General features: G+C 37.1%; 1 protein-coding gene across 7 annotated transcripts in view; it reads left to right on the plus strand.

The window, feature by feature from the left end:
• Positions 1-17,324, plus strand: part of RNF38 (ring finger protein 38) — a 104,349-nt gene extending 87,025 nt beyond the window's left edge. For 6 of the 7 annotated variants that reach the window (XM_039567110.1, XM_039567112.1, XM_010400079.4 and 3 more), the window contains 7 exons: positions 1,768-1,938; positions 3,576-3,737; positions 6,618-6,724; positions 8,254-8,338; positions 9,810-9,931; positions 10,253-10,352; positions 15,383-17,324. In XM_039567110.1, the coding sequence (XP_039423044.1) occupies positions 1,768-1,938; positions 3,576-3,737; positions 6,618-6,724; positions 8,254-8,338; positions 9,810-9,931; positions 10,253-10,352; positions 15,383-15,445 (810 nt within the window). In that variant the 3' untranslated portion in view covers positions 15,446-17,324. The remainder of the gene's footprint in view (positions 1-1,767; positions 1,939-3,575; positions 3,738-6,617; positions 6,725-8,253; positions 8,339-9,809; positions 9,932-10,252; positions 10,353-15,382) is intronic. The other variant, XM_039567111.1, reaches the window with a different exon arrangement.
• Positions 17,325-17,602: the final 278 nt, after the last annotated feature.

The following is a 17,602-nucleotide window of genomic DNA, read 5'->3' on the forward strand; positions in this document are numbered from 1 at the left end:
AGGCAGCCTACAAGAAGGGCAAAGAGAGGCCTTTTACAAGTGCATGTAGTGACAGAACAAGGTGGGGAATGGCCTTAAACTAAAAAAGAGTAGGTTTAGATTAGATACTAGGAAAAAAATTCTTTACTATGAGGGTGGTGGGGCACTGGAATGAGTTGCCCAGAAAAGTCATGGATGCCCCATCCCCGAAAGTGTTCAAGGCAAGATTGGATGAAGCTCTGAGCAACCTGGTCTAGTGAAAGTTGTCCCTGCCCAAGGCAGGGGGTTTGGAACAAAATGATCTTTAAGGTGCCTTCTAACCCATTCTGTCATTCCGTGATATGTCCAAACAGAAAAACTCTTTTAAAAGCTTGCATGAATAAACAGGTAATTTTTATTTCTTTCTGCTTGAAAGCTAGGTGGCCTCATTTGCTCTAACTTAAAAAAGTGACATGGGCATAGCACAAATCAAACATTTCAAATATATATAGGAACTAGGGTACTCTTTACCGCATAAAATCCTATTTTGATGTTTCCCAAAGAATCTCATGTATTGAGGAGGACTGTGAGATGTTCTAGCTGCAAAATTATCTTCAGCTATTTCAGAGGACAGTTTTCAACTTAATAAAATACAATAAAAATATGTTTTAACCATAGAAACACTTGCCTACAGTATTTGTTTTTTAGAAAAATGATGCAGTAACTGAGGGAAAAGAATAGTCAGCATTTAAGGAAAAATAGTAGTCAAATCAAATTAATCTACTACTGTTTTGGTGCATTTGAAGATTTATGTTTAGTCATGGTCACAGCAAATTGAGATGATAGTTCCGCCTCCACTACTGAAATCTAATTTTAAGTTGGTTCCTTTTACCATTTTGTGCTCTTATAGTCAATATGCAAATGTATGCTGTGTGACATGACTAATAAGAAAAAAAAAGTGAGATATAAAACTGGGTGGGTAGTGTTTCTTTTCAAGATTTGATAATGAATATCTTAATTAAATGCTGTTTTAATTGTTAAAAGTGTAAAAGACACACCTGACATTCTCATAATGGATCAAAGCGTAACAAAAAAGAGATTGGAGGTTCCTTGCTCTGCCATATAGAAAGGTGGAAGTAAAACTGAACAGTGCTATCAAGCACATTCCAGTTGCCCTGCAGTGCCTTCATCATTTTATTGTTCAAACTTTAGTACCCAAAGTTGCTTTTATGTCAGGATTTTAAAGAAGGAGAGAAAAAGAACTATTTCTCATAGTATCTGTCACTAGGGAGCTGCTTTCAGAGCATAGGACTCACCCAAAAGTGCAAAACCGAGCAGACTGTAGGAATTATTCATAGTACATGAGGCAGCAGAAGTCTTTAGGTACAGTCTGACAGCTGAGAGTCCCTCAGCTGCATCTAGAGCTTGAAGTGATTGCAAGATGATTGCTCTGGCATATTATTTTGATGGTGATATGTGGGAAAAATAAAATGAACTAGGATAAATGTATCTTCTCATCACTTAGGAGCCTGTCTAATCCTGGAGTATCGAAAATCCAAACTCCTGCTGACCTCATGAGCACCTAGCAGATGTCACACTATGCTACTTCCTAGAGCCTGTTCTGTACTCATCACTGTTCCTTGGGTATTTGAATGAGTTTTTATTTATGTGTATTTTGGAGGCTTTTTCAACAAGGCAAAAGAACTGTTCTCTTATAAGGATACCTTTCCGTAATAAATACATAGAATATGGAACATTGTATAGGGAATATTTGTGCTACAAAAATATATTGTTTTCATTTTGTTTCAGATGCTTCAGGCATGCTCAGTCCAGCACCTACCTGTACCATATGCAGCATTTCCACCCCTCATTTCTAGTGACCCATTCCTTTTGCATCCTCCTCATATCTCTACACACCACCCTCCTCACTTACCTCCTCCAGGACAATTTGTTCCTTTCCAAGCACAGCAGTCACGGTCGGTAAGTAATGCTTCTTACCCCACTCTCAGTAGACCTGGTGGGCTGGATGGGTACACAGTACTGATACCTGATTGAGGAAACAAGGATTTTCTTCCAAGCTGTAACCACTTGGTTGATGAAAAAGATGAAAAAATACTTCTGAAGTTCAGTGTTTTGCTTCAGATTTCATCATTGTCTGTGCTGTTTTTCCATACGCTTTTACTTCTCTCAGAAAGATGGGTATTTTCTTCACCATCAGGTATTTTTTCCCAGGAAGCAGAATAGAATCCAGAGGAGGTTGTGTAAGCATAGTAAGCATGTCAGAGAAAAGCTCAGCAGAGAAAGAAGTACTGAATGTTACTTTAATTACATGCTTCTTTTGTATTACTTCTTGATTAATTTTTAAATGACCAGTCCTTTTCCTGGAGCTTTTTTTCACACTTACAAAAGTTACTGATCTTGTCTGCTTAAGCAGATTTGGCTTAGTGATAGGGACTATGCAAACATGGGAAAATGTGACCCTGTTTTGGATTTAGGGGGAAGCCAGGTTTACAGTTTTGGCCTACCACACTTTCTGTGTGGTTGTCTGAGTACTGGACCATTTGTTTGCCCCACTAAGTAGAAGATGCAGATATTTCAGTAATGCAGAAATAGGATATAGCTTTATTGTTGCAAACACTGCTGAGACTCCTTCATGCTGTGTCTCAGGTGTGGATAGGGTTGTAATCACTTCATTACAGTCATGGGAAAACAGTTTCCATCATCATAACAAAGTGGTTTTCTGTGGTAGTAATCTTTATAAGACTTTCCTTTACAAAATGTGTGGACTCAGGTTTTAGCTTGAGTTGCTTACTTAGGTTTTTACCCACGCTTGTCTGTCAACTTTCAGCTCTGGCAAAAAGCTTGCATTGTAGTGGTTTAAGAATATCTTGTTTGTTCTGCATAACAGGAAAACAGAATATTCCTTTGGTTCCACAAGGTGGCTTTCTTAGCTGAATTTCTTGAAATGGTGGAATTCAGTGTCAGTAACAGAAAGATGTATTTATGAAACAGGGAGAATTTCTGGTTGTTTCTTGGGCGCTTTTGGACCTGACTGATGTAATAGATTTGACTAGCTACAAAACTAATCTGGAATCTCATGCTTCTGCAACCTCTGGACTGCTTGTTAGGACTACTTGCATGACCCTCCTAGGAAAACCTCTGCTTGATTACTGGACATCATTATCAGTTTCATGTACTGGAACCACCATGTTTCCTCTCCTGATTTTCAGTTTTTCTGGCACAATTTCAGTTCTTGTCTATGGTGGTTTATTTTTTTCTCTCACATAGTTATACAGTGAGAGGAGCCTGGCAAGAAGGAGAGCAAATATTTTTCCTGAAAAATGCAAGATACAGGAAATTACAGCCACTCCTGTATTTGCTAGATCTCATAAATTCCTGGTCTATAAGCATGGCTAGCTGGAAAAGGTGAATTTATATCAAATGTGTAGTGTTGTCTTTGCTTTTTTGGGTAGTGTTAATGACCTAGGAATTGTTCACAGAGTTACTACAAAATTGATCACAGCAGCACAGAATATACAAGTGGGACTGCAGTTCTTTATTGGGGAAAAATTTCATCTCTATTACTGCAACAAAGGCTATCTCTGGTTTTTTTTTAGCCACTTCAAAGGATAGAAAATGACGTAGAATTGCTTGGAGAACACCTTCCTGTAGGAGGTTTTACATACCCTCCCTCAGCCCATCCACCAACGTTGCCTCCCTCAGCTCCTCTTCAATTCTTAGCCCATGATCCATTACACCAGGAGATGTCATTTGGGGTAGTAAGTATTGTTTTCTATGCTACGTTCTCTTTCATGCTGCATTAACATTCTTGATCTTTATTCTAGTAGTACATTTTGTTGAAAAGTCACACTTTTGCAATCATATTCCGTTATTGGAATAGCTGCATACTGTGGTATTTTCTTTTAAGCATGTGTTAATCAAGTTAAGGATAATTTAATGACACCAGCAAATTATTTCCAGTAACGTTATCTGCGGAGTGCAGCAGCATTTACTTAGAAAACTTTCCATGTTGTCACACAGTCCATGATTTCTATTGCAGGGAGTAATTAGTAATTAGTAATTAGTGCAGTTTAGAAAAACTGCTGTCACTTTTGTTAATTCTTCATCATATGTTGAGTTTCTACAGCTCAGGAAAGCCAGAATGCTTTAAAAACCGTTCTTCTCTTGAAGCAGTTGTAGAGTGCTTCCATAATTTAGACCACAACATACCATACTATACTATACATACTATAAAGATAGCCATGTTACAAACCTTGATTTAAGTCAGCTTTCAGGTGATCTACAGGCGGTTCAGCTGCAGCAGTACAAAATAAAATTAAAAGTGGTGCAGGATAGTCTGTGTTGAACTTTGTTGAATTGTGTGTTTCTGTGGTGTGTCCAGTGGTGCTACTTATAGGATCTTTGTCTTGTACTTGAATCTGCAATTATATTAGTCCTGAAATGGGTCAGGGGTTTGTTGTTGTTGCTGTTCTTGTTGTTTTGTGTGGGTCACTTTTTAAAAACAAACAAACAAAAAACCTCTCCTGCCTGTGTGATGCTGGGAGAAATAGCTAGATCCCAAGTATGGGTGCTGATATTATTTATTGTTTGACATGTGTATCAAGTTGTCAGTGTTTTAGAGGCATATTATTTAAATTTTAAATAAGAATTAAATTTTAAACCCTGCAGCTGCAGAATATACAGATATCTGTCTTTAATTAATCTCCTTGAAATCACAGAACCTGATCAAATGCTTGCTGCAGTTTTTATAAAGGTTCACGTAAGTGTTCACCATTTTAAAAAGTGGTCAACTTATGGTTAATTTAAAGATGCACAGATTTTCAATGAAGTTTTCAGTCACTATGAGACACTCTGGAGACCAGGACACTTGAAAGCTTCTGTATGCTTCGATGCATTAGTCAAATTATACATGTTTTGCTGGGAGTCAGACTTCCCTCATTTTTAAGTTCAGTTGTTAAAATAGGTAGGGAACATAATACCATTTTCTGCAGGTAGTAGCATGTGTCCTCTCTGATGCTTCAGCTCCATGTTGTTTACTGCTAAGGAGTAGAATAGAGACTTACTACAAGTAACCACGTGGCCTTTTATAAAGTAATACTAAATCTTTATAAAGCTTTATTTGCATTAACATTAGAATTGAATAGCTGCATTTCTGATTCTTTTTCATTCGGTGAACACAACAGTTTCTAATTATGTTTTTGGATTTCAGAATTCGCAAAGCAGTAAAATTAATATTTGTTATGCCTAGTTTAAGACTTCAACCAAAAGGAACCTGGCTCTTTTGCATTGTGTTTATATTCATAAGTTAATTTTATGTGTGACTGTGGCTACCTAATCATAATGTAAAATTAGGGAATTTTAGGTTAGTCATTGGGGTTGTTGGGGTTTGGTGCTTTCCAGTTTCAAACATGTAAGAAGAAAAACGTGTTTGTAAAGACTTAGGGTCTTTGTTTCAAAAATAAGGTCTGAAGGCCCTCAAATATGAATTCAATAGAGATACATGAATTTCAGTTGTAGAAAATACAAAACAATTTTTAGTAAAAGATGACAGAAAGTGCCCTGATTTATCCATGGAATGAATGCATTGAAGCTTCTCACCTTGAGTGACACTCACCTTGAGTGTCTCTCTAGGTGTGGTCAGCTGCAGAAACTGTACTGATTAAACTTTCCACATACACTTGAAAGGCTTCCAGCCTTTAAGCCTAAATGTAAATATATACCACTGCTTAAAAGTTAGAGGTTTTTTAAAGATATTTTTAAAAAATTTTCATTTTAAAGAATTTTTTAAGGGCTTCTTTACTCAACTGCTTGTGTGGAAGCTTGCATAATAGCCCTTGGGCTTTTATATTTACAACAGGCTCAGCAGTTCATGTCCTGTTTCCCAAACTATACTGACTGTAGACCAAAACACAAGAACTTCCAAGGAGTTCTGTTGTATATTACTACTTTTTGCACAGGTTGGTCTGATTGTGTATTATAGATGGGAATAGTAATTTCAAATTGAGGCTGAGGTTCTTTTGGATTTTAGCAGAGGCTGGATTTTTTAAATAATGCTTTACTGAAAGTGGATTTCATTATTGAGGGTGGAGATTAAGGATAGAAAATGTTGAATCGTGGGCTCACAGACTGGAAGGCTGGAAGGGTGATCATCTGGTCAAGCAGGGCCACCTAAAACCGTGTGTCCAGGACTACGTCCAGCCAGCTTTTGAGTATCTTCCAGAAAGGGAGACTCCACCATCTCCTTAGGCAACCTGTGCCAGTGCTCAGTCACCCTCAGAGTAAAGAAGTGTTTGCTGATGTTCAGATGAAGCCTCCTGTGTTTCAGTCTGTGCCCAATGTCTCTGGTCCTGCCACTGGGCACCACTGAAAAGAGCCTGGCTCAATCTTCTTTGCACCCTCCCTTCAGGTATTTATATACTTTGATAAGATCCCCCCCCAAGCCTTCTCTTCTCCAGGCTGAACAGGCTCAGCTCTCTCAGCCTTTTCTCACATGTGAGATGCTCCAGACCCATCTTAGTGACCCTTTGTTGGACTCTCTCCAGTATGTCCATGTCTGTCTTGTGCTGGGGAGCCCAAAACTGGACACAAGTTCCAGTTCCACAAGTTTCAGTTGAAGCTTATTTTCTTCTTTCTTGCAGCCTTACCCACCTTTTATGCCTCGAAGACTCACAGGGCGCAGCAGATACCGATCACAGCAGCCAATACCACCACACCCTTACCATCCCAGCCTATTACCTTATGTGCTGTAAGTGAAAAGTACATTTGCTTCCATGTAGGCTATTAAGAAGGCAGCAAGCATCTTGGCACTTCCTATGGTTGGACTCTACCAGAGACCAGGCATATTTCACCTGTCTCGGAGGAAAACTTCCATTTCTGTGTAAACTTTTCAGCCTGTTTTGAATGACCTACACCACTGAGCAAGATAAAATACAAGTGAACAGTTTTTGTCCAGTGTAGTTTTGCAGGTATTTTGAGGCACAGTAGCCTCTGGTTTCTGAACTCTTGGTAAAGTCTTCAACAGATTTTAAATCATAGTTCTGTGATACTCTTACAGAGGCATGGTTACACTGTAGGATCACATTGTAGGAGTCTTCACTTATGGAATAAATTAATTTGGTTTGGTTCTTACTTATAAAATACAAGGGTGGGAGCTTCTGTGATGTGTTACTCTTTATTGGCTGAAGTGCTACTCTGTCACAGCTGTCACATTTCTGTTCTGCTTCTGATTAGCTGTTTCTGGAAAAGATGTGGAACAATTAACATTTAGGAATTATCTGTAGTGTGTTATGGTAGACTCTCTGGAAGAGTTTGGGTCTATGACATGAGATGTATTATCATCTAATGTTCTGTATTGGAAGTAAGAATTAAATGTTTGGAAAACAAAGATTAAGTTTCTGGTGGCAAAGGTGACATTGACAAGGAAATGGTCAAACACTGACACCAGATCTGTAGTTTCTCTGTGCGCAGTGTCAGACGTGGCATGAAAATGGCACCAGAAATCTGATTCAGCAAAGTTGTTCAGCTTTGCATCTTGCAGTCTGAGAGTAATGTCATAGCTTCTTGCCTATTCATTGTGGACATGATGTGGCACAGTAATTCCTGATTCTACTATATTAGTGCTTTGAATTTGTCATTTCCGTGTGTGTGGATGAAGTTTTGACCCATTGTACTGTCTTGGGGGGTAAAAATACAAGCAGAAAAACATCTCTCTGATCTCTCAGTTTGAAGGGGTTCGGCTTTAACCAACATCACAGTACATGAGAAAATGAATTTGTGCTTGCCTTCAGTATGGAAGTTTGTCCAGTAGCAAATCCTATTTATCTTCATCATGTATTTTAGGCTTGCAGAACTTGAAAGACTTTTGTGTTGGAGACCTAAATGAACTTAGCATTCCTCTTTGATGGTCTTTTATCCACTTAAAGAAATACATTTAAAACCAGAATGTCAATTTTTTGTCAGTTTTAGTTCTCCATAGTGTGTGGTAATTAAGACATTAGTTTTTGTAATAAAGCTAAGCTTGGTTAAAAGTACCAAGTGAAATGTGCATGCAGTTAAAAAGTCAGCACTCCCAATATCAGAAAGTAGCAGAAAAAGCTTTTTCTGTGACTCTTTCACTTCAAATGTCTGTTCTTGACTTCAAACGTAACATTTTTGCCAGTTCTGAGAACATGTTGACTAGAGAGGCATCAGAAAGGTTACTTTACCTCTGCCAGATGTTTCTTTGCTTTCCTTCAGCATGATGCTGAACCTTATCCTTGTTTGCTCTCGTGGTAGATCAATGCTCCCAGTTCCACCGGCAGTTGGACCAGCTTTCAGCTTTGAGTTGGATGTGGAAGATGGAGAGGTAGAAAACTATGAGGTTGGTGTGTGAACTACAACTACCTTTAAAGAACAGATGTTAGCTCAAGCAATAGATAAAATTTTATTATATTTTGCTTTTAATCCTTGTTTGTCTTTCAAATAAATGTGATGACTGTGAAGACAGAATCCAAAAACAGTCCTTCCACATTCTTTTTGTAAAACTGGATACTAGAGTGTTTAGCTTTCTTTCTTGTCTATTGCTCTTCCCCAGAATTCACCTTTCCAGGCTAGTAATCATTAAATTGTTCAACTTTTATGTTCTACCTGCTACTCTTCTCCTTTCAAAATTTAATTGATTTTAAATACCAGACAGAAGTGAAACACTTTCAAAAAGGGTAAGTTACTGGTTTTATGAGTGTAACTTTCAGAATAGTTTTAATATCATAGGATTAATTAATCTAAATGTAATGTTTATAAAACTGCCTTACTGCCTGTTCTTCTTGCCGTCAGAAGGGGATGGTAATTCACATCTAGAGATGCAGAACCCTCTTAAATACCCTAGATAATTATGGGGCTGTTCCAATTGTTGTTTCTTTGCTGGTTCTGAAGCTAATGGATTCCATTTGATTTCTCTTGAGTTAGTCATCATTAACCCTGATTTTTGCATCTCTTTGCCTGTGCTCCCCTTAAGATCTCTGTGTAGTTGTACATCTTCAGTTTAACAATGAGCACTTCTGTAATAACTTCTGTGGTGGTTCAGAAGAAGCAATGTCTTCTGAGAATTTGGGCCCTAGTTTCAGCAGTGTAAGAAATCAGTACCATTTGCAGCTTTCACAGGGTCTTTTCTGTGCATTGATTCTGTATCACACGTTTCTTAGGCCCCTCATGAAGGAGTGTGAGTTAAATACATGACAGACTGCAAATTATATACATGGAAGGATTTTAGTTGCAATGCTTGGCTTACAGAAAATTAACATAAAAATTAGCAGCCAAAAAAAGCACTTAAAGTTTGATAGTATGCATTTGTTTTCCGGATTGAGGATAAAATCTCCATATTTTAATTCAACTAGCCCTCAATGTGGAGTGGAAATCATAAACTGTCCCATTAAATTTATGATTTCTCTCACAAGACCAGACTCAAATATTCTTACGAAGGAAATTAGTTGACAATTTTTTTCTGGTTTACCAGCATTTGTTCATTTCATAGCAGGGTGAGGGGATCCCTCAGAAGCAAATTACTTACTGAGCTATACATGCAGTCACAGTAGTAATTGGAAATTGGGTCCTTGGAGTGGGTTTTGAAATCCCAAAGATAATACGTTAAATAATTACAAAGATGGTTAAGTTCGGAAGGACTTTCCAAGGAGCTTGTACTGTATGGGAGAACTAAAGTTCTAAATATTTCTTAATAGAAGGGTGTTTTGTACTACCAGCTGGGGTAGTAAGATGTGATGGCAGTCCCAACACCAACAGAACCAGAGCCTGTTTGATCAGTGAATTTTTAAATGTCTAGTTTCCATGTTTTGCAGGCACTGCTGAATTTGGCGGAACGTCTGGGAGAAGCCAAACCACGGGGATTAACAAAAGCAGACATTGAGCAGCTTCCATCCTACAGGTTCAATCCAAACAATCACCAATCAGAGCAGACACTGTAAGTATATTGGTCTCTTTCAAAGATCTGTGATTTAGATGGTTTGATTTTCGTTTCTTTAAATTGCAGTCACAGCTAGGTCAGAAGAGCAAGAATACGTGCTTTGCAATGTGAAAGCACAGTAAATAAGAAAAGCAACAAAACACCCATAAAACCCCACAGAGTCAATTCTCAGTTTCCATTGTCAGATGTCAATCACTGTAGCTACTGAAGGAGTAAAATAGCTGCTGTGTTGCAATCATACCTGTAAAGTTTTGTATGGAATTGCATATTTGTTGTTCTTACATAGCAGATACATTTAAACTTCATTCTGTTTTTTAGATGTGTGGTGTGCATGTGTGATTTTGAGTCAAGGCAGCTACTTAGAGTCTTACCTTGTAACCACGAGTTCCATGCCAAGTGTGTTGATAAATGGCTGAAGGTAAGGAAAAATCCTATCTCAGATGAAATTGATTATGTAGTTTTATAGGAGAGGGTGGGGATATTTTGCTGTTGCACTTCATTTCACCTTGTTTCATGTTTCTGATACTTAGAAATGCCAGCAGAGTGGAAGCATTGCTTAGATAGGATATTATTCTAATAACTGACAAAGATTGTTTCTTCATAATCTTTGGCACAAGGGAAAATGAATGTGAATACAATTATTTTCATGGACAGCTCTTGCTGTGTTTTCCATTTGCTTAAAACAATAACTGTGCATTAGAGTAATACATGACATTAGAGAATACTTGAAAAAAAGTAAATAATATAGGAGGTATGACATAGATGATGATGGTGGCTTCAACCATTACATAGCTTGTCTGGCAAGAATGAGTACCGACACATTTCCTTCCCCACTTTGCTATTAATGTTAGTTTCTGGGGCAAATAAAGTGGGTTACATGTGTATGTTTATGTGTATGCATATACACAAAAATGTAATACATACAAATAGAAATTACAGTTTTTCAAAATTATTTACCCATCTAAGAGAATCTGAACAAAAAAGAAACGCTCAAGAATCAGGGCAGCCCAGTAAGAGCATAGGTGAAATAGCAGCTGTGCAGAAGGTGAGAAGAACAAGAAATACAAGTAAATTATGGCAGACATTTCTACCAGCTGCATTTAGCCAGATCTACTTTCAGCAAGATATTGATTACCATCTTGCCTCAGTTTTTTTACTATTTTATTCTATTCAGCTTTAATCTATTTAGTCTGTTGTGCAGAACATTGGAAACTGCAATGATACTATGTTGATATGGTCCTTAGAGAATTACAGATGCTGTTTGTTGTTTTGAAAAAAGAAATAAAAACACCTTGCCTTTATGGCATCATGTCTTAGGCAAGTGCTGAAATGTGCAGAGAATGAAAAAATCAGATTAATATTGATGGTATTTTTTTTGCTAACAAGATATGAAGAATAACGAGAAGGATTTGAAAGGTGGGATATGAAATTGCCGTTTGGCTACAGTATCCATGGTAGTCTATGTCTAAAGCTTCTACAAAATCTAGGGCCAGTGAAACTATTTCTACAGCAATGCTCAGAATTTTTGGTAGAAGTGGTCCAAAAATATCTGAATTCACGTACGTGCTCAAGAATCAGCAAGAGGAACTAAATACCTGGTTGTTATATCGTCATATTAAAACCCACATGCACACACCCCACATAATATTAGCAGTTTCTCTCTGCTAGATGTATGCAGTTTTATTCTCTTACTACAAATTAAGAGTAGACTCTTTATGTATCAAAGTTGTGTTCTTCAGCATCCCCTCCTCTTCTTGAGCAGCGTTCACACTGCATGTGTCAGCGTCATTGCATGAAACTCTCTAACTCAATTGTGGTGTGGAAAGTGAGTATCCAGGGATAGTATTATCTAAAGAAAATATCATTTGACCCAGACTGTGAGATAGTGGATGCTATAAGTTTATTATGTGGACTTTTTTAAAGATAGCTCTTTTCAGGCTATTGATGCAAAAAAAAAAATATACTTCTGATTCATAGAACCCCTGATCTGCAGATTTCTGGAAGTTAGAAGAACATGTCAGGAAAGTATGATGCATGCTTGTCTTGTTCTTAATGCTCTTTCTTACCTGACATCTCACTCAGGAATCAGACAAGTATGTCGAGTTAAGCTTTTTTGGGACTCAGTGTAGTATGTTTAAAGTTAAGAGTTAGTCCTTTCAATGGCAATAGCATTTGGAACCACAAAGTGAAAAAAGTAGATTTAGTTTAGTCTGTTTTCAAAATCATAGTGTACTATTCTAGCGGTGAAATAGTTTTGCTGATGTTCTTGTCCCATTTTAGAAACTGCATTTTCTAACAGATCTTCACATGTGGTATTTTGTAAAGGTTGTGTTCAGAATGAGGTGCAAGATACACAATGAAAATCTAGGGAGGTGCAGTTAAACCTACTAAAACTTGCATTGACATCATTATTCCAGAGCTGAGTACAAAGTAAGATAGACAAGGTTAAACCATCCTAGTGTAGGATGAATAAGGCAATACTTTTACACCATGTGGGTTCAGTTACAGTGGTACAAAGATGGTATATGGAAATAAAGATTATTTTGCTTGCAAGCTGTACCGAATTACCTGTAACACCAGTCTATTTTAGTTAAGCCTCTGCCTAAACTTGGTCACAGTTAATAAGCCAACATCTGGGAGTGATAATAACTGGGAAGTATTCTGTGCCTTGGTTTTGCTTCTGTTCATTCATCTATGAATTTGAAAACCTTTTTAAATGTATCTTGATTGTATAATTATGTCCACATCCACTTAATTCATCTCATCCAGTCAACATCATGTTCATAAATTCTGCAAGGGAAGGTTAAGATTGTGGCTTTCAGCACTTGTACTGTTATTCCACAAGATAGAAAAAGAAGAAAATTACTGGTTTGTTGCTATTTTTTACCAATTTAATCTCATTTTTTTGAAGAGAGTATTTGCTATCTAGGACTATTTCTAGAACTATGGAGTCAAATTGATTCTAAGTTTCATTGTATGTCACTTTAGTGAAAGATCTAAGTAAAAAGTTAGTGATTCAATCTCATTACTTTAAAAAATACTCTTCTTGGGCTGCCTGTTGGTGATGATGGAGGAGCAAAGAAACTATCTAAAAAAAGTTTTGTGGCTTGTATGCATGGATAATTGACAGTACTATCTTCTTAGGTAGTTTGAGCAAGTAAGAGGAAATGTTCTATTACAATGCATTTGGTTGCCCACTTTAGCTAAAATACTTCCCTGTTTAAGCAAGGTTGAAGTCTTAAGGAGAGAAGATGTAATACAGTGGAGGAAACAACAGAATTAAAAAGAGGGATGTTATCCTTTTATTTTTTGTAGTATTCCTAATTCTCGTATTTCACAGTATTTGGCTGCTTCTTACCCTATATCCTCTAGTCAAATATGAATACATGAGAAATGTGTTCTTCTATAAAACAAAAGTCATCATTCCAAAGGAGAGCTTGACACCATGACCTGTGTTCAGCCTGAAGGCTTAGAACAACCTTAAAAGGACAATTTGCCTTTATATTTAGCAGTCTAATAGGAAATGCTGTATTATATATGAGAAAAGACAAACTGTAACTATACTTCAGCTTATTTCTGATGGACTAACACCAAAGTAGTGCAATGGTTTTTAGAGGATTCTAGTAGTCCTATAGTTTCATTATTCTAAATGCAGTTCATTTTAACTATAAATTTCTATAAAAAATATAAAACAGTAAATCCATTTATTGTGCAGCACTCTCTAGTTACAGTACAAAATTAAGTCTGCCTGGAAGAGTGGCAAGTTAGAAGGTCAATATTACAATATTATGTCCCCCTTACTCCTCTTTTGGCATGAAAGAGTCATGTTAAATGCCAGGAAGGGAAAAATAATTTCATGAAAGACACAAGAATGTGACTAAATTTAAAGCACATGTTCATGTAGGATCTTGAAAAGTTCCTTGAAAAGCAGTGGTGTGGTGCCCATAAGTATTCATTTTATCCTGGCACAGTAGATCTATTTCTGCAGTTCCTATCAGGAAATTACTCCTACTGAATGCTGTTCTGTGGTGCAAGTGGTTGTTACTTCATTATCAATCTAAGTGAATAGCTCCTGATTCATTAATCCACTGAATGTTGAATAACACGCCTTTTTATTTTAAACATTATATTAGCCAGATTATATTTAAAATCATGCACATGAAATGACCAGGTAAGGACATTTTGAAGTATATTTTGAAACTGCTAGTGAAAGAGAGAGAAATAAAATCTTAATTTATACTCCAATCCATGATTTACAAAAATTAAAATTAAAAAATTAGGGACAATGGTAACAGTTGACAGCAGGAAAATTGACAGGAAAAATAAACCTTCACTTTAACTTCCATTACTGAATAATGTTTTTCAGTAATAAATAATGTATTACTTTCATTGGATTAGTTATTGTTTGGATTTAAAATATTTGATAAAGAATTCTGGCCTATAGAGTCATATTTCTTGATGCTCTTTGCTTGTATTTTCATTGAAAAATCTGGTTTCCTTAGAAGACTTGCTGTAGACAGTGGTTGGTCCTGCAGTTTTGGTGGCTATGAAATAGAGAATTTGGGACAGGGAAGAGTTCTCTTCACTCTTCCCCTTACAAGGGAAGTATTGACTCACAGATGTTACATAATTGTCTGGGGGTTTTTCTCATCATTTGCTAAAATTAGCCATTATTTGAAAAGGGGAATGAGAAAGCAGAAATATTTTCCCCGTAGCTTAAGAAATACTACTTCTTATCTGTCTTACTTTTTAAGGAAGCTATAAAAGTAAACAAGTCACAGGACTTAATTTTCAGTGTGTGCTTTAGTGAAGAGCTAAATCTAGACCTGCTGGTGTGTGTTACTTGAATACCTGCTTGGTCAGGTCATCTTCTCTTTCTTTGTATTTCTTTTTTTTATTCCCCTTCCCCTTTACTAAAACCCCCTCCCTTTTTCCCTGGTTTGCTTTCAGCTTTGACCAAATCTGTATGATGATTTTGTGTGACGATAACGGAATAAACAAAGTATGATGTCATTCCTGATCGGTAGGGTTTGTGATAACATGACGTCTTCACACAGGATGTTTATTTGCAGCCCAAGATGTCTCAATTTGTTTTGGTGGCTTTCTCTACAGCATACAGTACAGGTTGTTAGTTCCACCCATCTGACTGCAATATACTGTAACTGTGAATCTGCATTAATAAAACCACCATCACTTAGCTAGAGCCTAATTTGTTGTCTTGCTTTGTCTTAAAAGATAAGAGGCACAATTACTTTTTGTAAATGTAATTTTGAATTGGCAAACTCACCACACCAAACATAACAAAACAAACTAAGAAAAGGCCTAAGCACATCTGTCTTCTCTTGAATTGGTCTTCAGTGGTCACAGATGTCAGTGTCACATACACATTACATTGTATTTGTCAGTCTTAACCCTCTTTAACCCTCTTTTGTTTTTCTGGTTTTACAGGCGAATCGTACCTGCCCGATTTGTAGAGCTGATGCCTCAGAAGTGCATCGTGATTCAGAATGACCGATCTAAGAGCACAAATCTGGTTTGGGTGTTTCTCGTTGCCTGTATATATGAACTCTCTATTGAACTTATCTACCCATGTGGCTTCCAGCCTACCCTTTACACAAAAGGGTCAGTGGACCTTACTTTGCACTGTGTGACTTAATCAATTATAAAGCTTATAACTAGTCTTCACAGTTATGGGATTGTTATACTAACAAGTGTGAGTGGAACTCCAAAGATTTTTTTTTTTTTTAGCTTAATTTTGTGTGTGCACTAACATTCCCTGGGTTTTGTGTGATCATTCCGAGTATTGCTGCGAGATTACTGTGGATGTGATCTTTTAGCATGTGCTTTTATATAAAAGAAAAAGAAAAAAAAAAGTGGTAGCTCCAAACAATATAGCAATCTACCTTATATAGAGCCTTCAGATACTGTGAGTGGGGATGAACGGTGTGAGTGTGAGAGGCTGTGAGAGGGTGAGTGAAGTGTGCTTGTGACAGGGTGTGCGTGCGTGTTTGAGAACCTATATACCAGCATGTACTGAGAACGTATGTGTGTAGTAATAATTATGCTGCAATGTATAATCTTGTGTGTTATTTAAACAGTACTAGTACTGTACACTGGTTCCTTTCCTTGTGTTTGCAGTTGCACACTGAATGCGATGGGTGCAGCAATTACAGACATTTAGTATTTCCTCCCCAACGTACTTACAGGTGTAAAGACCTTTCTACCTACTGCTACTCAAACAGCTGTTACGCTTCCCCTTCATTGGAGGCTTTAAGTGTGTACCACTAAAGAATGCATTGATTGTTCATACATGAGTAACCTTGGGGGTTTTATCATATGTTACAAAGTCTGGATTTTTTAATGGCTGATTTCCAAGTTATTTTATCAATATAGAGTTGCAATATCGCATTTAGCAATATTAATGTTTTCAATTGCTAATATGAATATCAATATTTTTCTGTTTTCCTTTTAAATTTTTCTAGCTGGGTTTACCAGTTGTGTGTTTCTTCCATGAAAGGAAGCAGAAAGTACACTGAGGGTGTCCTGGTTTTGTGAAACAGCTCTTAACTTTTGGCCATTGTACTTGCTAAGGACATCATCTTTTAGCTTATAAACACTGGCTTTAATCACATACATTCTTTGTCATCTACAAGGAAGTTTGTATGTAACTAAAATAACTTGTAAAAGGTTACAATTTTATTCCTGCAACTTCATGAATAAAATACAATTTTTAGCATTTTCTTAGAGAAGTAGAATTTCATATTTTTTTCACCATATCTCAAGAGGAGGTAGGTTTTGGTCATTAACCGCAGAACTCAGTTGCCCTGATGCTGCTTCTTTCCCTTCCTTATTTCATGATGAGTGTAATAGGAAGAAGGGACTCCCTTGGTTTTTGCAATCAAGTTTCCAGAGTACTCCACTATAGGAGAAATTTGGAATACTTTCCAGAACAGTGCTGTGAAATAGAGGGGATAATGTCTATTCAAGTGCTCTGAATAGTATTTTATTTGGGCCATTGAAAAAAATTAGCTTTCTTTTTAACATTCACACTGTTAACATCTCTGATACATTCTAGCAAAATATTTAGGTCTGCATATACCACAGTTACTAAAAGGATGCACTTTTTGCAATTAAACTCTTTTCATAAATTCAGTGTCATTACTTTGGTTGCAGCACCACAAGTGGCACAATTACCAGTATTGCTACAACTTGCTGCCAGTCTCAGCTTTAAGTTTCTTCTTTATCATTTCTGATGCTTTTGTATGCTGCTATGCTTTAGTATCAGTTACAATTTCAAACAGTGTTAGATGTTCTCCATGCTGGTTTTTCTCTTTGAGAAACCAGTCACAGCTCTTTGTGCAGCTAAATAAAAGCACAATTTTGCCCTGTTTCAGATGTTTTTCCGTCTGTTTAGTTATGCTGATGCCTTTTCCTGGTCTTAAAATCAAGAGCCAAACATGGTTAGAAGGGAAGAAGGAATTTTACCTTGCTATTTATTTTAAGGATCCTTAGGTGCGCTGAAAGTGCACATCCAGGTCAAATGCACCGCAATGCACACCGCAATGCCCCCCCCAAAGATCAGGTATAACATTATAGGTCTTACTAATTAGCATATCTATCAAAAATTCCCCAATGAGAGGCTTGAATGAGCCCCCCTCCCCAGGGAAC

Source organism: Corvus cornix, chromosome Z (assembly GCF_000738735.6).
Source record: "Corvus cornix cornix isolate S_Up_H32 chromosome Z, ASM73873v5, whole genome shotgun sequence".
In the NCBI taxonomy this organism is placed as follows: Eukaryota; Metazoa; Chordata; class Aves; order Passeriformes; family Corvidae; genus Corvus; species Corvus cornix.